The sequence below is a fragment of the Eleutherodactylus coqui genome, unplaced genomic scaffold (assembly GCF_035609145.1).
Source record: "Eleutherodactylus coqui strain aEleCoq1 unplaced genomic scaffold, aEleCoq1.hap1 HAP1_SCAFFOLD_69, whole genome shotgun sequence".
NCBI lineage: Eukaryota > Metazoa > Chordata > Amphibia > Anura > Eleutherodactylidae > Eleutherodactylus > Eleutherodactylus coqui.
This window is the reverse complement of record NW_027102161.1, coordinates 78,554-100,803: the sequence shown is the minus strand read 5'-3', so window position 1 is coordinate 100,803 and position 22,250 is coordinate 78,554. Positions and strand designations below refer to the sequence as shown.

At 47.1% G+C, this 22,250-nt stretch overlaps 1 protein-coding gene across 1 annotated transcript in view; it reads left to right on the top strand.

The window, feature by feature from the left end:
- Positions 1–22,250, top strand: part of LOC136598676 (lysophosphatidylcholine acyltransferase 2-like) — an 80,115-nt gene that overhangs the window by 46,214 nt on the left and 11,651 nt on the right. Inside the window, exon 4 of the mRNA XM_066588759.1 lies at positions 6,595–6,693. Within this exon, the coding sequence (XP_066444856.1) occupies positions 6,595–6,693 (99 nt within the window). The remainder of the gene's footprint in view (positions 1–6,594; positions 6,694–22,250) is intronic.

The window sequence follows — 22,250 nt, the reverse complement described above, 5'->3', positions numbered from 1 at the left end:
ATATAGACCCTTCTATTCCACTGATTATGGCGATCGGCGGCCATTGTCTGACAACAGGGGAGAAGCAGTGTTAGGGCCGCTCCCTCACAAGCGGTTTTATACCATGTATTACGCACGTTTTTCATGCCCGCGTACTACTCTGCACTGAAGCTCTACATATTTCATGGGGCCTCACATTAGCGTTTTTGCACCATATTTTACACGCAGCGTGTCCCATTTTCGGCGTTTCGGCACATATTTCGCCCACTAAATCGCCCTTTGAAATGAATAGGGGGCGTAAAAAACGTGGCGACAACATCCTATTGTTACTGTACAAAATGCGTCGTAAAAACGCGGGCAAACGCGCACAAAAACAAAATGCATAAAAACGCAGCTCTGCGAGCAAAACACTTGATAAAAGACGCTCCGTTTTTACAGACACTTGTGTGCGCCCCCGAGGGCTCCGTCACATAACGTGTTCACGCCTGCGAGAGCTTGACGTCATTGCGCTCTGAATAGAGTGCTACCACATCCTCTCGCGAGTGTAACCGCGCTCCTATCCGATACTGTTGTGTGAATGGCATGAAATACGCAAATAACGTCCGAGTCTCAATCGTGGCAAATCTGCGATAATACGGTGCGTACGGGCGAACGTAAAAATGCATACGGTCGCGTGAAGGCGGCCTAATTAGACATTTCAATAAGTGTGAATTTTTTTGCAGATGGGGGGGGAAGCATAATTTGTTCCACAAATACACGGCGCTAATGCGTGCACAAATACGATCCGTAAACGATGTGGGCTGTTGTGCGAAAATGTGCACATTCTAATGTACTTTCCACATTGCCTTTCCAGTTCACATTGGCGCGGGATACACCCGTGATGGTATTGAGCCGGCTGGGCAGCCTAATTAGTCTCCGATGTTCTCGTATAACACCGCAAAAATCGCACGATTTTCGCATGAGGCATTAATAAAAAAGCACATTTTGAAACCAGTGAGCCAGTGAGCCTGCGTTTTATCGTGTTGCGATGCGATTTTAACATTAGAAAGTCCCATTGACTTTTGCGATAAAACGTTGCGTCATTTTATCGCACGCGGCGGCAATTCAATGCGGGATTTCTCTCTAGAAAAAAATGTACACGCGATTTTGTAGCGCCAATAGTGCTATCACCAGTGTGAAAGGGGCCTAAGGGTGCCATACATTGCCTCGCCAACTATATTGCCCAGCATGCTTCCTATGTCTCTACACACCAAGCGGCTCTGTAACAACACAAGGATAACGTTTGATTTCTTAAACCCTGTCACACTGAAGGGGTAGTCCGGCTTCAGAAAATAAAGGTTATTTTCTGTATAACAAAAGAGTTATGCAATTTTCCAATATTTTTTTCTGTTTCTCACATATGTCAAGATCTCTGCTTGCTGTCACTCAATTGAAACTTTTTTAGGGGGTAAAAATCTGGTTATGTGGTGGTGGGCACACAAGTGTATGGCAGATACAAGACACATAACTGTACGGACGTTCATCACATGACCTGGAATGTTTCTTATTAAAATGACAGCAAGCTGAGTTCTTAAAATCTCTGAAGATCTGATACAGAAAGTATATTGTGAAGTTGCACAACTTTTCACTATGCAAAGAATAGCATTCATTTTCTTAACCAGAACACCCTTTTACAATAGTAAACATGGATGTGAAGTGTTGAAAATGTCAAACCGTTTCATTTAACCCCTTCCCACCCCATGATATATATATATATATGTATATATATATATATATATATGTATGTCACGGTAGGGATGGGGTTCGCACGAAATGCCGTACGTGTACCATAATGAGATGGCGAGAGCTCAGGACTGAGTCAGCGCCAACTGCAGGGCAGTAACGGATAGCGGAAATACCTCTATCATAGGAATTACAGAGAACTTTGATTTCAGCTGTTAACTAGAGATAAGCAAGCATACTCGCTAACGGCAATTGCTCGAGTGAGCATTGCCCTTAGCAAGTACCTGCCCGCTCGAGACACAAGGTTCGGGTGCCAGCGCGGGGGAGCGGTGAGTAGCGGCAGTCAGCAGGGGGAAGCGGGGGGAAGAGAGGGAGAGAGAGATCTTCCCTCCATTCCTCCCCGCTCTCCCCCGCAGCTCCCTGCCCGCCGCCGGCACCCGAACCTTTTGTCTCGAGCGGGCAGGTACTCACTTAGGGCAATGCTCGCTCGAGCAATTGACCTTAGCGAGTATGCTCGCTCATCACTACTGTTAACCCTTTACAGGCCGCAATGTAAGCTACCAACAAAAGAAGTGAGCTCCCTCTTTAATGTCATTGGCCCTCTACCATCCGGTTGCAGAGGGCCGATGGGTCGTCATAGCGTGTTATCTTTTTTTCCTATAATCTGAGCAATCATTGAATCATAGGTTAAAGTACCCTACCTAGAAAAGAAGCAAAATAAAAATTTAAATCCATGTAAAACAAGTATTTTGTGTGCTTTCCCTTTTTTTTGTAAAGGAACGAAAAAAAGATGGAGTCAAAAATGTTTTTGTTTATTTCGCCCCCCAAAAAGATGTAATAAAAGTGATTAACCCCTTGCCACGACATGGTACTTAGCTCCACAGGGCGTACAGTTACACTGTGAGGATAGCGTGAGATCCCGCGCTATCGCACTCTGTAAGGCTGGGGTCACACGGGACGTATTCCCGGCAGAAATTTCTCGGTTTTGCTGTATTGAAAAAACATGACATTTCTGCTGGATAAGCATAGCTCCAAAACCAGCTGCACTAAGCCGCGGGTTTTGGAGCAGCTTCGCCGCACGCTTTTCTGTTGCGACGAGCTTTTCCATAGAGGAGCGGGGTCACAATGGAAGACAAAAAATTGACATGCTGCGTCCCGGGAATGACCTGCAACTCTGCCCTCATCTATGTCCTGATCAACGGAACTACCTCAGGATAGGAAATAAATTAACTCATCAAACCCCTTCACAGCCGAGTCCCTTGCACTCAAGGCTAGGTTCACAAAGGACTGATTTGGCGCGGAAATTTTGTCCAGAATTTTTCTGTGGCAAGTCCGCCTGCGGCCGCTAATCCTGGTATTAGCCAGCCATGTGGACGAGATTTGTCAAAAATCTTGTCCACACAGGAGAGCCAATCAGTTGCGGCAAAGCCGGCAGAAGCTGGCGCTGCGGCGCAGATTTCCCGGGCGCAGCATGTCAATATTTTTTTCTGTTGCAGCTGCGCTCTCCTCTATAACGGAAAAGCATGCGGCTAAGTGCCGCGGGTCTTGAAGCAGCACTTTCCCAGCGGAAATCTTGCAGTTTTTCGCTGCGGCCAATCCACGAGGTTTCCGCTGGGAATACGTCCCGCGTGACCCCTGCCTAAGATGTACTGAGAGCCTTCTTAAATGAGCCGGGCCTACTTCCAACATGAGAGCCTGATTGGAGTCTTGCCTTTTTGCAGGACATTCTCTATTTCCTGGATGCAAGGAATTTGTACTGATTTCTGACTAAAACAACAATCTGTGGATGAGAGCGGCACCATATGAGCCCTCATGTCGGTACCCACACCGCTCCCTTTACTTTGATTCCCATTAAATGTAAAACCCACCCCCCTTCTCGCATCCCAGATACTGCGGTGCCCCGATTTATAAAAAATGTTTGTTTCCTCTGGTTATCATCATTCTATTCTGATTCTTTATATGAAAGTAACAGTTATAAAATAACAAGTAATTATAAAACCGATCTGATTAACAGCAGCAGCCGCCTCAACCACAGACCCCGTGCCGTGGTTACCTCAGAGGTGACAGACCCCGTGCCGTGGTTACCACAGAGGTGAGGGACCCCTGTGCCGTGGTTACCTCAGAGGGTGACAGACCCCGTGCCGTGGTTACCTCAGAGGGTGACAGACCCCGTGCCGTGGTTACCACAGAGGTGAGGGACCCCCGTGCCGTGGTTACCTCAGAGGTGAGGGACCCCCGTGCCGTGGTTACCTCAGAGGTGAGGGACCCCCGTGCCGTGGTTACCTCAGAGGTGAGGGACCCCCGTGCCGTGGTTACCTCAGAGGTGAGGGACCCCCGTGCCGTGGTTACCTCAGAGGTGAGGGACCCCCGTGCCGTGGTTACCTCAGAGGTGAGGGACCCCCGTGCCGTGGTTACCTCAGAGGGAACGGACCCCCATGCCGTGGTTACCTCAGAGGGAACGGACCCCCGTGCCGTGGTTACCTCAGAGGGGACGGACCCCCGTGCCGTGGTTACCTCAGAGGGGACGGACCCCCGTGCCGTGGTTACCTCAGAGGGGACGGACCCCCGTGCCGTGGTTACCTCAGAGGGGACGGACCCCCGTGCCGTGGTTACCTCAGAGGGGACGGACCCCAGTGCCGTGGTTACCTCAGAGGGGACGGACCACCGTGCCGTGGCTACCTCAGAGGGGATGGACCCTCGTGCCGTGGCTACCTCAGAGGGGACGGACCCTCGTGCCGTGGTTACCTCAGAGGGGACGGACCCTCGTGCCGTGGCTACCTCAGAGGGGACGGACCCCGTGCCACTCCTGGTTCTGGCCCACAAAAAAACAAACACAAAAAGCGGCGAGCGGATCGCCCCCAACTGGTTAAACAAGTCCTTATATGCACACGTACCAGGTATACCACCTGGGTACCAGAGATCTCACCAACTTGTAGAGCTTCACCTGTACGCTGTGCCTGCAGCAGCACAGGACTTGGTTTGTCATCTAGTGGGCACTGTTCCCGCTGGTGTTGTCATCTGGCGGGCACTATTCCCGCTGGTGTTGTCATCTGGCGGGCACTGTTCCCGCTGGTGTTGGCATCTGGTGGGCACTGTTCCCGCTGGTGTTGGCATCTAGTGGGCACTGTTCCTGCTGCTATGTCTCAGTTGCCTCCGATCGGATGAAGGTAAAAGATGTCTCTCTCCTTCCACATTCGTTTCGCTGGTGGTATTCTACTGACAAGTCCTCCTCAGATACAAGCGTTCACACAATGTCCTCTGCCTGTTCTGCTCCTCCTGGCCGGCGCTGCTGACAAGTCCTAAGCTGAAGCGCAGGGAATTCCAGACATCTGTGAAACTATTCCTCCCCATCCAAACAGGGAACTGTTACTTGGGTGCTGCTTCCTTTCCAGATCATGGCCCCACATCTCTGCACCTCCATATCTCACTGCTGCTCCTCTGTTTGTTCCTCTGGGCCAATCACCAGCCACGGTCAGGCCACCTGATTCTGCCTGACAACCACAGCCATTTCCCGCCATTTTTCTTCAGCCAATCATCTGCCGCTGCCAACCAGTCCATCACTGGGCAGAACTCACTCTCTTCCATCTCATCTGACCCAGTAATGACCTTTGTAACATATCTTGGTTAACCAGAAAACCTCCTCCATGGAGGGTGACATATCATCCATCCATCATGTACATAAAGCTCCCAGATCCCATGAGGCTTTCCCTCCTAACTGTCCCTTAAGCCTTACAATATAGTCTATGTACCGAAAAAAATGGCACTAATAAAAACTAAAGTGCGCCACGCGAAGAACAAGCCCTTATACGGCCGCGTCGCCGAAAAAATAAAAAGCTACGGCTTTTGAAGAATGGAGGTGAAAATCAGCCAAAAATCGTTACGTCCTTAAAGCTCCATCCATGGGAAAAGGTTTTCATTGTGAAAAACCCTAAAAAAAATTATAATTTTGATATTGTGGTAATTGTATCGACCTGCAGAAAAAAAAGCTGTGTTAGGCTAACTTCACACGGGCGAGTGCGATATTGGGCTGTGAATCATGGTCCAATATCGTACTCGCCAACATGCAACTTTTTCGCAGATTTGAAGCGTTTTTATATCAAGACCGCGGCGATGGATTGCGGAGTGTCTACCATTGTTCTTAATGGGGAGACCACACATCGCCCTGCGTGCACCTAGTACGTGGTGTGTTGCTGCCGCCGGCCCCATGTGATGAGAGGGCACGCCCAAAGATAGGACGTGCCGCGATTTGTTTCCCGGGATCTCATCGCGGTGCAATGCGATGCACGATAAAATCGCTTTTGGTTATGACCCCATTCAAAAGAATGGGGTTCATATTTTTGTGCCCCGCACTGCACAAGTCTTTGCTTGATTCTCTTGGCCATGTGAAAATGGCCTAATTTATACTAGATAGTGAATGCCATAAAAAAGGCTGATGTGTTCTTTTACTCTATCCCCTACCAAAAAAATTAATAAATTATAGAATACGTAAGTACCCCAAAATGGTACCAATAAAAAAAAAAAACTACAGCTTGCCATACAATAAACAGGCCCTCAGGGCTTTTACCCACTAGCGGTTTCTTTTTCCCACTGCAATTTCGCTGCATTTTTTTTCCAAATATCAATGGGAGTTTCCAATGTTAAAATCGCAAGTTTGCGTTGTTGCGATTTTTGTGCGATTGTGATTTTAACATTAGAAAGTCCCATTGACATTTGGAGAAAAAAAACGCTAGTCTGTAAAAGCCCTCATACTGCTATATGCCGACAGAAGAAAAAAAATATGGCTTTTAAAATAGAAAATCCCAAAGAACCGTTGTGTCTTTAAGTATCGAACAAGGCTGCGTCCTTTACGGGGTTAACTCAACTGTATTTAATTTCTTCTTTTCTCTGTTACAGAACAAAGATGGCACCATAGACTTCAGAGAGTATGTGATCGGCATAGCAATCCTCTGCCATCCTGCCAATTCTGAGCATACTATCCAAATGGCATTTAAGGTACGTTATTTTATCTTGTGCAACGGTAAAAATGATTTCTATTTTTCAGTACTTTAAATAATGTATTAAAGCTAGAAAAGATATTATTGAAGAATCTTCTACTTTCACCACAGTCTGAGTCTTTTTGCCCTTCAATGAAATATTTGGAAAACTCTTGAATTCATTTGCATTCTTGGGCTTTCCTTCATCTGAGGATAGGGGTCATCGTCTTATGTACTCAGTAAGCATAAAATGTGACTATGAGAGTGTTGTGGTGGGCCAGGCATTGGTTCAGGATGGGCACAGTCCCTGGGAGGAGGGTTGCCCAGTTGGAGTAGTGTTTGTTCAGACTCAGCCTTGGCTTGACATCCGCGTCTCCATCCTTTCTGGGGAATCCGAATCTCCCAAACCCAAAACTCAGAAGTAAGGAAAGTCACTCTATTTTGGCCGGTCCCACACGGATGGGTCGGATTTCGCATGCGGGTGCCTGCTGCGGAATCCGGCCCTGACCGCAGCCAGCATCCGCGAATACCTTTTCTTATCGTCGTTTATCTGTACTGCAGGTGGCTGCCGCGAGCTGCCGTCGGTCATGTGCAGCACAATTTTTTTTTCAAATGTTTGTTCTTCCCGCGCCGTCACTAGGCGATGACGCGGGTACCAGTGACCTATTCGCAATATCTATTCGGATGGGCTGTGGGTCGGACGTCTTCCATTGACTTCAATGGAAGCCATCCGTGTGGAATTCACACAAGAATGGATCGTACTTCGATTTTATTTACGCTCATGTGAATGGACATGCTACTGCTCTATTCTTGTTAATGGATGCGGAATACCGCAGATCATCTGCGTGGGTGAGTATTGCGCATTCCGCAATCTAAATCCGGTCATGTGAGACCGACCTTAGGATGCCTGAGGCTCGATACAGGAATTCCGGTTCTCCAAACCTTCCTTTCTTATAGCTGGCTCAGCGATATTTAGTTTACCACCAGCCCTTTTGAGAATAACCGTTGTCGCTGGGTATGGGTAATGCCTTCCAGAGGAGAGGCGTACAGCATGTCCACCATGTCTCACTCTTTTTGTCTACTTTTGCCCAAAGATAGTGCAACTTCTCCTTCCTGTGCGCTACCAAAATGACTTCCCTCCCTTTTGAGGCCTCCTTCAAATGACTGTATTTGCGAAGGCATTTCCGCACACAAAAGTCGCACAAATAACGCGAGTAAGCAATGCATTTGCGTTCAGAGGAACGTCTTTTTTCCGCGCAAAATATTTACGTGAGAAAAAATAAGACGTCCTCCATCTTTCACGGCCGTATATTTTATACTTTCGCTGTGTAACACAGCAAGCTGCCATAGATGGAAAAGGGGGGGGGGGGGCAGTTACCCTGCGTACAACGCTTGGAAAAGACAGCTCGCCCTAATTAGGCATTTCATTACCATTCCGAGCATTTCTTCCAAATGTTGCCAGCAATTGCTTCAGCGTGTTTTTTACATGCGTGCTGCAGTGTCCGGGGTGAATATCTTTAAAAATGCCAATAACAGTCGGGAGTCCATTGTGTCAAAAATTCATTCATGCAAATATACGTTGCGTACAGGCGAACGTGTATACGCATACGCTCGTTTGACTAACCCCATAAAGTCATAAACCCATCACAGGAAACATCATAAAAGGAGGTGAGAATCACACTTCTAAAAGGGTAACTTGGAGGGAAAACCCCCTCGGGCTAGTTCCACACGGGCGAGTGAGATATCGCCACGAAAATATCGCGGCAATATTGCATACGTGCCCATGAGATGATTAAGCATCAGCGATGCTTTTCCTGACAAATAATCTCACATTGCATCGCTGCCGCTTGCAATTTTCTCTTGCGGTAGACAACAGAAGTGTCTAATGTTAAAAACGTATTGCATCACACAAAAATCACAAGTTCGTATGTTGCAATGCGATAAAACGAAAGCTCCATTGGGAAAAAAAAGATAGGGCAGGCAGCAAATTCTAAATCTTGCAACATCGCATGAGAGAAAACATCACAGATGTGAATGAAACCATTGAAAAGCATGGGTTTCCTAATTCTGCGTTTTCACTCGCATTGCGCAATTTTATCGCCCATGTGAAAATAACCTTTAAAAAAGTGTAGTGGAGAGGGGAGATGGAGCAGGACAGTGGTTTGTATGCGGCCAGTGACTTGAGTAACACAGGGACTCGTCTCCAAAGCATTTAAAATGGTCGACTGTGGTTGTATCTTTCTTATCACACTTAGGGCTCATTCACACGGGTGTATTGTCACTGTGTATTACGCACGCATATTTCCTGTATGTAACACACGGTGAACGGAGGCAATAAAAATCTATGGACTTTCACTCTTCCATTCACACCTGCGTGTGGTCACTGCGTATTGACACGCAGGAGAAATTGCAACTTGTTCTATTTCTCCGCGTATCAAACGCAGTCCTTGAATTGGGTGCATATGAAACGCTGTCAATACAGAACAGGGCGGGTATTTCAAAAGGAAAAATAAAAACCACACTGTACATGTCCGTGACATCAGATTCGCAGCCCTACACAATCTCTGCCAGCAGAGTGTATGGGCGTACAATTTTGGAGTATACTTACAGTGTTGTACGCATATGCCCATGTGAATTAGCCCTAATAGCGCGATGACAGCTCTGGAAAAAAACTACTAAGAATCTACATAGATTCAGGCCTTGTTCACACGAGCGTGGTTTTAGTGCAGAATAGGCGCGTGGAAAAAAAACCTCATGTAATAGAATCAATGGTTTCCTATAGAAGCATTTAGCTGAAGGAAATCTAGACACGCAACAAACCTTTAAAAATAGGAGATGCACCGTTGCAATACACGCATCTAAGGTCTGTAGTGCGTGAAAAGATAGGACTTGACCTATCTTTGGTGCGTGATGTATGGGAGTTTCCATAGACTCCTGTGGTAGCTGGATAACACGCAACACGCAGCTCCAATCGTGTGAATGGGCAATTTCACTGCTAATTAAGCTGGAGACTTGATAGCTGGAAATCGCCCGTTCATGCTATTTTTTGAGCAGTTAGTCGCAATTTTTTTACGCGCCTTATCTGCACTAAAACCACGCTCGTGTGAACGAGGCCTAAGAACAACATTGCCTTTGTTATTTTAGCAGGGATGAGTGGGTCTAAGTATACATCAGGGTCATCAGTAATACCTACCGCGTTTCCCTGAAAAGAAGACCTACCCCAATAATAAACCCTACCCAGATTTAATTTTTGGGAGGCAAGGGGGTTGTTTGAAGTATAATCCCTCCCTCGAAAATTAATCCTAGCTACAATACATGGGGGGAAAAAAAGCAATATTCACCTAGTAGACGGCATTTGGGTCCCTCTTGCTGGGCTGCAGCGCTGTTGCAGGCTTTCGTGTAGTCCTGAACGCCGCCAGAGCATTTCTTCCTGGTAGCAGGGCTTGAATACTCCGCCTCCAGCCAGTGATTGCTCTGATTGGTTCATTGAGCACCGCATCAAGCAATCAGAGCCGGCGTTCGATTAACCAATCACAGCCATTCAATGATGTCATTCAATGAATGGCTGTGATTGGCTATAATCAAGTGCCAGCTCTGATTGGCCGACGTGGTGCTCGATGAACCAATTAGAGCAATTGCTTGCTAGAGGCGGGGTATTTAAGCTCCGCTACCAGGAAGTAATGCTCTATCAGTGTCCAGGAGTCCACGGAGGCCTGCAGCAGGGCCAGAGACCAGCGTGAGGGACCCGAACACAATCTACTAGGTGAGTATTATAAGACACCCCCTGGAAATAGTGTGTCTTTTGGGGCAAAAATTATATAAGACAGTGTCTTATTTTGGGGGAAACACGGTACATATTCTGTTTTATACAGTTGCATCATCACTAATGTAAAGATATAAAAAGTCAATCTAGTATGACCAATTATCATGGAGTGTTTGTAATGTCAGAGAAGAAGGCAAAAATGTTATTCTGTGAGTATTAGGGTGTTCAAGATGCTCGTTACTCGTAACGAGTACCACGCGGTGTTCGGGTTACTTTCATTTTCTTCCCTGAGAAAGTTGCGCGCTTTTCTGGCCAATAGAAAGACAGGGAAGGCATTACAACTTCCCCCTGCAACGTTCAAGCCCTATACCACCCCCCTGCAGTGAGTGGCTGGCGAGATTAGGTGTCACCCGAGTATTAAAATCTGCCCTCCCGCGGCTCGCCACAGATGCCTTCTGACATAAATCAGGGAAAGTGCTGCTGCTATATGGAGACCGTTAGGAGTTATTTTAGGCTTCAAGAACCCCAACGGTCCTTCTTAGGCCATAGAAATCGCAGATCGCACCTATGTGCGATCTGCGATTCCTGTTCTCTTCTCTATATGCGCTTAATGGGGCCGGCGGCAGCAGCGCCGACCCCATTGAGAACATATAGAAGACAAATCATTCTTCTCTGCCACAGCTGTAACAGCTGTGGCAGAGAAGAACGATGTTTGCCCATTGAATTCAATGGAGCCGGCAATACAGCAGGTTCCACTGAAAGCAATGGGCTGCCGGCGATCGCGGGATGAATTGTCGGGAAGGGCTTAAATATATAAGCCCTTCCCTGCAATTCATCCAGAAATGTGTTACAATAAAAATATATACCGGCGTATAAGGCGACGGGGCGTATAAGACGACCCCCCAACTGTCACCTTATACGCCGGGAATACAGCAGAGCAAAGAATAAAAATCATTACTCACTTCACCGGTGCTTCTGCGGTGCTGCTGCAGGCTGTCGCTCCCTCCTGGTCCCCGGCAGAGCATTGCTTTCTCTACGAAGGGCTTTAAATCCCCGCCTCCAGAAACACACGTGCCTTCAGCCAATCACAGCCAATGACAATGATGTCATTGAATGGCTGTGATTGGCTGAAGGCCCGTGTGTTTCTGGAGGCGGGGATTTCAACCACTGCGTCCAGAAAGCAATGCTCTGCCGGGGACCAGGAGGGAGCGACAGCCTGCAGCAGCACCGCAGAAGCATCGGTGAAGTGAGTAATGATTTTTATTCTTTGCTCCGCTGTATTCCCGGCGTATAAGCTGACAGTTGGGGGGCCGTCTTATACGCCCCGTCGCCTTATACGCCGGTATATATTTTTATTGTAACACATTTCTGGATGAATGAAAACCTTAGTGAGCATCGGCGATATACAAAAATGCTCGGGTCGCCCATTGTCTTCAATGGGGTTCGTTACTCGAAACGAACCCTCGAGCATCGCGAAACGTTCGTCCCGAGTAACGAGCACCCGAGCATTTTGGTGCTCGCTCATCTCTATTACCTACGCAAAGTATTGCGGATAATGTATTACTAAGACAAAGAAAGGTAAAACTATGCTCTCATTACTAGGCCTGTTTAGTACATCCCATGACTTTTATTTTGCTTGGCAGAAGCCGCCTGGCATTGGTTGCTTCAGTTCAGCTATTTTCTACTTTCACAAAGCAATTTCCATGTTTTTTTATTAATAATAATTTATATAGCGCCAACTTCTACTGCAGCACTTCACAAGCTGTAAAACTAAATCAAAATTGAATAATGACTGAGGGCGCTGCTCTCAAGACTTACAATCTATAAGAAAATTGGGGTGACACGAGGAAAAAGTGTTTGTTCTGTACAATTGTCCATGTTCTTCCAAATAGTGTAGTATAAATAAAGCTGTATGGGCCGATCACCAGCCGGTATCTGCATATCCATGTGGCAGCAATAATGCATTGGCACACTGTTTTTTTTTTTCTATCACTGAGAAAAAAACTATTCATATATACAAATCTAAATTGTCCACGGTGTTGCGGTATCCTGTGGCGAAGCCCTGCCGCGGGAGCCGCCGCCCGAGAGCAGGGGCTGCTGCCGAATCTCCGCCGGTCAGCCCTATCTGATAGATAGGCTGACTGCGGAGAATCGAGCCAATTCACAGCATGCTACGAATTGCCCGCCGCGAGCAGAGAATCGCAATGATTCTCCGCTCGTGGACAGGGGGCCGGCGCTTTCCATAGCAGTGGCTATGGAAAGCTTCAGAGGACGTGATTCACCGGCAAATCACGCCCGTGGACAGGCACCCTAAATCTCATTAAAATATTGTAGTCCGAGCCAGTGTTGAATGCTAACACAAGGATGGATGGACACTGATAACAAAAACATTAGAAACAATTGGCTGAAGGGAGAGAAAGTACTCGTACTCAACAAAAATAGGAACTCTTCCTCTTCTAACCCAATCGTCACTAGCAAAAGTCCAAAAACCCAACAGATCACATTGCATTCTCATTCACACCACATGGCATGTGAGTGTAAGACCATTTTTTTAACGATCTCATAGAAACTAATTGGTGATTCCATGTGAGGAATTGTCCAAAGATTTCTCAATCTCGCAGCATCGCTGAGAGAAAAACACATTGAAACCAATGCGCACATTGAATAATACACATGAAAATAGAACATGCTGTATATTTTTTTAGGGGGAAAATGAAATGCGCACGCAAAATACACTTGTGAGCGAACCCATTAAAATCAATGGGTTCTATTCACTGCGTGTTGCATACACTGCGCAAATGTGCTTGTGTGAATAAGCCCTTAGTTTGAGGAACTAAATATACTGTAGACAGAGGGGACAGGACTGAAACCTTTAATTACATTAAACAGGTTGTGTTGCCGTGACAACATCCTTTAAAATGAAAATGGCGCAGTGATCCGGTTTGCCTTCTGAAACCCCCAGTGATCCACAGTTAGCTCTAGGGGAAGTTGTGGCCAGCCATATAGGTCCTTCTGTAGTATTACGACCAGCGTAGTTCGTACCGCTCTGCTTTGGCCCATTAGTGAGGGCTGTCACAAGTGGAAGGTCCCCATTTTATGATGTCCCGTAGGACATACGGGAAGGCTCCAACCAAACCCTTGAAGGGATTGAATGATAGTTGGTTCTCTTTCTACAGCTGGTAAACCAAAAATAAGGGGGGGGCACAAGGTAACTTTAGAAGATCAGAGAAAATTGTTTTACACTGAAAAAAACAGCTTCCTCCCCATGTGATAAGCACTTTACCAAGGGTGTAAAAACATCAATGACAAACCCATCAAAAAGGACAGAAACCAAATCACAGGACTGATGGGGAAAACGGGGCAGACTAGTTGGATTCTGCAGCTGTATTTCTCTTCTGGCTAATCTGTGTGTTGGAGTATTTTCTGTATATTTCATGGCTACGGTTTCATGTCTATTAAAAAGTCCATGTTTAGCCTTTTTACCCAATCACCTTGCTTTAATCCATTCGACTTTTAGTTTTATTTAGAGCGATATAGCTTTCTATTTATGGAGAGTCCGGCTGCTTTTTCCATATAATATACCTAATGATAACCTGAAGGTTTGGGTGACCTTTGTTTCTAATGTGGTAATACCTGTTTAATCTGGACCTTCCATCTGTTGTCTGGGCAACCTTCACACATTGCTTTAGGCCTTCAGGCAGGTAGGTTTTTTTCCTTCTAGGTAATGTGCATTTCCTTTTCTTCAAGCATTAGAGACATACCGAGTCGCGCACTGAAGTATCAGGCGGGCATAAATTCCATAGTGCAAAAAGAATCCTAGACTGTGGTGCACAAGGTAGGACTGACACCTTTACATAAGGCACACGGCTGAAAGTGTCTGTATGTAACTCATGGGTACGCCCATCCTATGCACAGGCCCTATTGGAGTGTAATGGGGGTCTGACCATGTAGAGTGGGTGGTGGATGGAACCGGGTCCAGAAGTAGGAATATTCTAGAGGTGGATAAAACATACCTGCAGATGGCAGGGGCTCACTGAGCAAACTTTAATTGCTGCAGGCAGGTAATCACGTTTCGGTCAGGCTGACAGCCAGGGAAACGCTTTCATCTACCTCGGTAGGATGAAGATACAATCACCTGGTACACTTAATAAGGCCGGCTGCACAACCGTATTTGAATCGCGGAATCCGGAGCAGGCATCAGCAGCAAATAACTTCCATAGCATGTTATGGAAAAGCGCTTTTTCTGCACACGAGCGGAAATCAATCGTGATTTGTTTCCGCTTGCGGTGGAAAATTTGCAACATTCTCTATTTTTAAACAGATTGTGCGCGAACGGCTTCCATTGAAGAAGGCGAGCCATGCAGGCCATCCGCTGTACAGAAGAGAAGAAGAAATGAGAGGTACGTGTGAACGCTGGCCGGGAACAGGGTGCCCGCAGTGGAATCCGCAGTACAGAAGAGAAGAAATGAGGTACGCGTGGATGCCAGCTGAGAACAGTGTGCCCACAGAGGAATCCGAACTGCAGAAGAGAAGAAATGAGGTACGTGTGGATGCCAGCTGGGAACAGGGTCTCGGCAGCGGAATTCGCACTACAGAAGAGAAGAAATGAGAGATACCCGTGAATACTGGCCGGGAACAGGATGCTCGCAGCGGAATCTGCTGTACAGAAGACAAGAAAAAAAAGAGACTTGCGTGTGGGTGCCAGCCAGGAACAGGGTGCCCGCAGCAAAATCCACAGTACAGAAGAAAAGAAGGAATGATGGGTACCCGCAGATGCCGGCTGGGAACAAGGTGCCTGCAGCGGAATCCGAGGTACAGAAGAGAAGAAGAAATGAGACGTATGCGTGGATGCCAGATGGGTAAAGGTTGCCCACAGCAGAATCTGCAGTACAGAAGAGAAGAAGGAATGATGGGTACCTTTAACCCTTTCCAATCCACTGTCTGACATCTGAAGACATTATGATTTAAGGCTATACAGCTCCGATGTTGAAAGACGTCAGTCGGGGTTGTCTTACTGTATATTGCCAGCCCTTTCTGCTGTCGGAGCCTATCCAACATGTCAACTAATTCAGTACTAGCTTTAGCCAGCAGATAGCGCCGTTTATATAACGGCAGAAAAAGAGTAAGCAACCTAGGAAAACCAGGATACAAATTGGATTGAAAAGGGTTAAATGCCAGCTGGGAACAGGGTGCCCGCAGCAGAATCTGACCCGCTCGTGTGCAACCAGGCTAAGTCATGACTCTGCGAAGCGACACATAAAGAGGTCAGGTCTGCTGGACTTCACGCCGGACTACTGCAAACAGCAGTGCGTCTTCTCTATTTACACTACTGCATACTTTGCGAAAAGCTTCACTCCTAGAAACTCAGTACCCCATGCTGTGACGTCCGCCCCACTGATATACCTGGGCAACGCCAAGTCTCTTAAGTCCTGGACTCTTCTCAGCTACATGTAAAGAGGTCTGCTGGACTTCACGCCGGTCAACCACAGGCAGCAGTGTGTCTTGTCCTCCATGTACATTACTTTGTACTTCGCTAAAAGCTTCACCGAAAGAAACTCCCCATGCTGTGATGTACATCTTCCTTATATACCCCACCGGGCAACAAATTCAACTTCCTTTTCACTTACAGCAGGGTCTCGCCAGCCTGCAATATTACATTACCACATAACAAAACTTATTAACAGGATTGTCAAACCTTTTGGCATCTCTGGGGCAGAGAAGAGGAGTTGTCTTCGGGCGAACAGTAAATACACAATCACTAACAAAATCTGATAAACAAAACAGATCTGTGCATAATTTTCGTGATATCTGCCATCACAGATAAGTAAAAAAATCCTCCCATAATAATCCTAATCTTCAGTCATCCTAACAACCCCCATCATCCTCCACATAACTCCCATAGTCCTCCACAGTACTCCATACAGCTTCCATCAACCTCCACACAACCCCAATCATCCTGCAAATAACCCCCGCTGCTGCAAGGCCATGCATGCAAGCCTAGACACAGAAGCCTGTGCAGACTCGCATGCAGTTTACAGCCATGGGCCCATTTCTGACAACAGGGAACACAGCGTTGGCCGTCCACTATGAGACCACGTCTCTCGTCCTCACCTTATTACTGGATTGGCAGCAGTCAAGACTTGGAAGGACAAGGAGAATCACACTGGACCTGGAGTGATTCAGTCACAGCAAATGCCAGGTACCGCAATGCCACTGCCAGGTACCACCTGCGGCCTCGCCTCCTCCAGATGCAGCCTCCCCTTTGTGTGCCACATTAATAGCCATCCTGGGCCACAGATTCTACACCCCTGCCTTATAACCTAATGCTACTGATAAACACCAGACTTTATAGTAGTCATGCACTTACCTTGAAAGGTAGCAATGCCACCTGTTAGATTTGTTTGCACAATCATAAGGAAAACAGTAGATCTTAAAATGGTTATCCAGGGTTAGAAAAGATGTTGTGTCCCCCCCCCCCCCCCCCCAAACAAAGCAAAACAAAAACAAAACAGCCCATTCATTGTCTATGACCCTGCACTATGACTGATACTGTAGATTAGGCCCATGAACTTGAATGGGAATGCACTGCAAAACAGACAAGAGTGGTGCTGATTGGAAATAAAGTGGCCTTCTTTCTCTAAGGGTGCGTTCACACAAGCGCATAAACGGCGCGTTTTTGCGAACAAACGTATATACGTGACCATCTGAGGCAATGGTTTCGAATGTATTCGTTCACATGGGCGATTTTACGGCGCGTAAAAACGGCAACCCGAAAAAAAAAACGGAACATATGCGACCGAAATACGCGCCAACGCATATTCGATGGCCGAAAAGATAGTTTGCAAAGTAGGAACAACCGAAAATACGCTTTCTAGCTCTGGTCGTGATCGGTGAAAAACGTTCTCTCGGGTGATTATACGTTGCGCTCGTGCGAACGTAAATACGCCTACGCTCGTCTGCCCGCACCCTAACCCTTGCTAGCCTTAGGTCCTGTACACATTCTCCAGTCCCCGGACTTGGATGTGACTGCAAGAGGCTGATCTATCCCTCAATCTTGCACTCGCCTTACATTCAGGATGCAAACTGAGCATAAAATGCCCCTCAACACACCCCAAGATTCTTGCTGCCATCATTTCTGATGCCAGCACACATGACTCTCCAGCAGACAGGGGCTTAACACATCAAAGGCGATAGATTTAGAGCCACGAGGACTAAGCTTATTCAAGTTATCACATGGGCACGAGTGCAATTATGTGCGCATTTACGCCACATATTTGCAGAATTTATGTTGCATACTTGTATGTGCAAATGCATGTCTTACTTTACTACTTGTGTGCACAAATTGTGTGCATTTGCGCAGCAAAACCAACATGCAACCATACTCCTATTCATTGAAATGGGTAATTAAGTCTAATAGTTCTATATCTGCTATTTGCCTGTGCAAATCCACAGGAAGATAGAGCATGCAGCGGATTTTGTTTGAAAATTTGCACGCAAGATATGCGCACGTGAACGAACCCATTGAAATCAAGGCGTTCTATTCATTGCATATTGCGCACAAAGAAAACATGGCAGGGTGGGTGAAGATTCTGGGTCTCTGGTTTTTGCACTCACCTGCCAGGTTGTTCTTCTCTCTCCCCCATCTCACAAGCAACTCTACTCTGCCTGGTGCCTGGCGTCTGGCTCCTCCCACATTCCCGGGGATTGTGATGCCTTGCAAAACTGCTAGAATTTAGTTTTGCAAAAACTGATGCACTCTGCAAAACTTGCTGAAGATCTGCTTGGTAAAATCACATCTCTTCTGTACAGTTTAAATGGGTTGTCCCGCGAAAGCAAGTGGGGGTATACACTTCTGTATGGCCATATTAATGCACTTTGTAATGTACATCGTGCATTAATTATGAGCCATACAGAAGTTATTCACTTACCTGCTCCGTTGCTGGCGTCCTCGTCTCCATGGAGCCGTCTAATTTCAGCGTCTAATCGCCCGATTAGACGCGCTTGCGCAGTTCGGTCTTCTCCCTTCTGAATGGGTCCGCTCGTAGCTCCGCCCCGTCACGTGTGCCGATTCCAGCCAATCAGGAGGCTGGAATCGGCAATGGAACGCACAGAGCCCACGGTGCACCATGGGAGAAGACCTGCGGTCCACCGTGGGTGAAGATCCCGGCGGCCATCTTAGCAAGGTAAGTAAGAAGTCACCGGAGCGCGGGGATTTGGGTAAATACTATCCGATTTTTTTTTTAATACATGCATCGGGTTTGTCTCGCGCCGAACGGGGGGCCTATTGAAAAAAAAAAAAAAAACCCGTTTCAGCGCAGGACAACCCCTTTAACCCTTATAATTGCAGAACCTTGCATAAGCTCAGGCTATGATGAAATATAAGTACAAACAACATTCTGCAATGCAAAGTACAAGCTATATATACTATTATGCATGTGAAAAATATGCCTTATGCAACCAAACGGCAACTACCATAGTAATAGTGACCCCCCCAAAGTGGTCTCAGTAGTAATAGTGACCCCCCTCTACAGTGGTCTCAGTAGTAATAGTGACCCCCCCCCCTAGTGGTCTGAGTAGTAATAGTGACCCCCCCCCCCCCCACAGTGGTCTCAGTAGTAATGCTGACCCCCACTACAATGGTAATAGTGACACCCACCTCCACTACAATGGTAATAGTGACACCCACCCCCCCAGTGGTCTTAGTAGTAATAGTGCCCCCCCAGTGGTCTTAGTAGTAATAGTGGCCCCCCCACAGTGGTCTCAGTAATAATAGTGACCCCCTCCCCCAGTGGTCTCAGTAATAATAGTGACCCCCTCCCCCGGTGGTTTCAGTAGTAATAGTGACCCCCTCCCACAGTGGTCTCAGTAGTAAGTGACCCCCCTCAGTGGTCTCAGTTGTAACAGCGACACCCCGCCTCCTCAGTGGTCTCAGTTGTAAGAGCGACCCCCACCACAGTGGTCTCAGTTGTAATAGCGACCCCCACTCGCAGTGGTCTCAGTAGTGTCAAGTGTGTGTGCCTGGAACACTTCCTCCCTTCTCCTCTAATTTCACATGAGTATTAAGGGTGCATTTACGTTTGCTTATACGAGCATAAATGCACCTTTAATCAGAACTGAGAGCATCATAAGGCTGCCTTCCACGGGCGAGGATCCACTTGTGATAAATCGCCCGCGGATCACGCTATGAAAAGCTTTCCATAGGCTAACTATGGAAAGCACAGCCCGACATCTACGAGCGGAGAATCATAGCGCTTCTACGCTTGCGGGATTGAAATTGTGGCATACTACAATTTGCCGCAATTCTACACGGTGATCTTATCTATTAGATAGGCTCATCGCAGAGACCTGTCAGTGCTCCCCCACCCCCTCCTCCCCTGGAGCGGAATATCGCTAGCGATATTCCATCACGGCCGTGGACAGGCAGCCTTAGACCCTCTGAATTTAGAGTAGTAGACCTGTAGAAAGGCTGGAACAGTTGTCTATCTTACGGGCGCATAAATGTACCCACAGTGTGCTTCTATGAAACTGGCCGTAACGAGATTTTCTGCTCTATATACAATTAACTCTTAGTCACCCAATAAATAAAAAGTTCTAAAACTTTATAATGTAATTTCTCACCATTTACAAGATATTAGTTTGCTGTCGGTGAATGAGAACTCTTTTGTGTACATTAGAAGGAAGCAAAGCTGTCCATGACCATACATTGCCTCTATTGGATCAGATGATGTTCTTAGTCTGTAAGGGTTTTAGCAGGCCCAGAACAGTTCTACTTGTTATCAATGTCACCACAGAGGGCTATTTTGCCCTCTCTTTGGAGTTCCTAATGTACAACAAAGCTTTTTATGACCTCATAAAGGAAAATTGTGTGCAATTTTTTTTTCTATAAAAATTAGTAAACACATCTAAAATCTACAAAGAAAACCCAAAGTTACTATTGGGTTAAAATAAAAAACCTGCCAACCCAAACCATAACCCGACACTATATGTAGATACTTCAAAAATCAACCTTCACACATTGCTTTAGGCATTCAGGCAGGTAGTTTTTTTCCTTCTAGGTAATGTGCATTTCCTTTTCTTCAAGCATTAGAGACATACCGAGTCGCGCACTGAAGTATCAGGCGGGCATAAATTCCATAGTGCAAAAAGAATCCTAGACTGTGGTGGACAAGGCAGGACGGACAGCCTTACATAAGCCACCACGTCTGAAAGTGTCTATATGTAACTCATGGGTACGTCCATCCTATGCACAGGCCCCATTGGAGTGTAATGGGGGTCTGACCATGCAGACTAGGTGGCAGATGGAACCGGGTCCAGAAGTAGGAATATTCCAGATGTTGATAGAACATACCTGCAGGTGGCAGGGGCTTCACTGCGCAAGCTTTAATTGCTGCAGGCAGGAAATCACGTTTCGGTCAGGCTGACAGCCAGGGAAACGCTTTTATCTACCTCGGTAGGATGAGGGGCACAAGCGGGATGAAATTACAATCACCTGGTACACTAAATAAGGCCGGCTGCACAACTGTATTTGAATTGCGGAATCCGGAGCGGGCATCTGCAGCAAATCACTTCCATAGCATGTTATGGAAAAGCGGTTTTTCCTGCACACGAGCGGAAATCAATTGTGATTTTCTGCTCGTAGATGAAAAAATCGCAGCATTCTCTATTTGAGATGGCTTCCATTGAAGACGGTGAGCCATGCGGGCCATCCGCAGTACAGAAGAGAAGAAGAAATAAGAGGTACGTGTGAACGCTGGCCGGGAACAGGGTGCCCACAGTGGAATCCACAGTACAGAAGAGAAGAAACGAGAGGTACGTGTGGATGCCGGCTGGGAACAGGGTGCCCGCAGCGGAATTCGCAGTACAGAAAAGAAGAAATGAGGTACACGTGGATGCCAGTCGGGTATAGGTTGCCCACAGCAGAATCCACAGTACAGAAGAGAAGAAGGAATGATGGGTACCCGCAGATGCCGGCTGGGAACAGGGTGCCCACAGCAGAATCCGCAGTACAGAAGAGAAGTAATGATGGGTACCTGTAGATGCCAGCTGGGAACAGGGTGCCCACAGCCGACTCCGGCTCGCTCATGTGCAACCAGGCTAAGTCATGACTCTGCTAAGCAACACATAAAGAGGTCAGGTCTGCTGGACTTCACGCCGGACTACTGCAAACAGCAGTGCGTCTTCTCTATTTACACTACTGCATACTTTGCGGGAAAAGCTTCACTCCTAGAAACTCAGTACCCCATGCTGTGACGTCCGCCCCACTGATATACCTCGCCGTGGTAGGCGGGAAAGCGTTTTCACGCTATCCTCCGCTGTGTTACAGCAGGAGATAGCGTGAACGGACGGCTTCCATTGACTGCAATGGAAGCCGTCAGCGCGTACACCCGCGGCAAATAGAGCATGCCGCGGGTGAGAACGGGAGATTTCACGGTGCGGAATTCCGCACCGTGTGCCCTGAGCCATTAGGTTCAATAGAACCTAATAGCTGCGGGCAACGCAGCGGATTTTTGCTGCGAATTACGCAGCGGAAATACGTTCGTAGGAAGGAGGCCTTATAAGCAAACAAAACAGATATGTGCATAACTATAGGGATATCTGCCACCACAGATGAGCAAAAAAAATCCTCCCCTAATAATCCTAATCCACAGTCCTCCTAACAACCCCCATCATCCTCCACATAACTCCCATAGTCCTCCACAGTACTCCATACAGCTTCCATCAACCTCCACACAACCCCAATCATCCTGCAAATAACCCCCACTGCTACAAGGCCATGCATGCAAGCCTAGACACAGAAGCCTGTGCAGACTCGC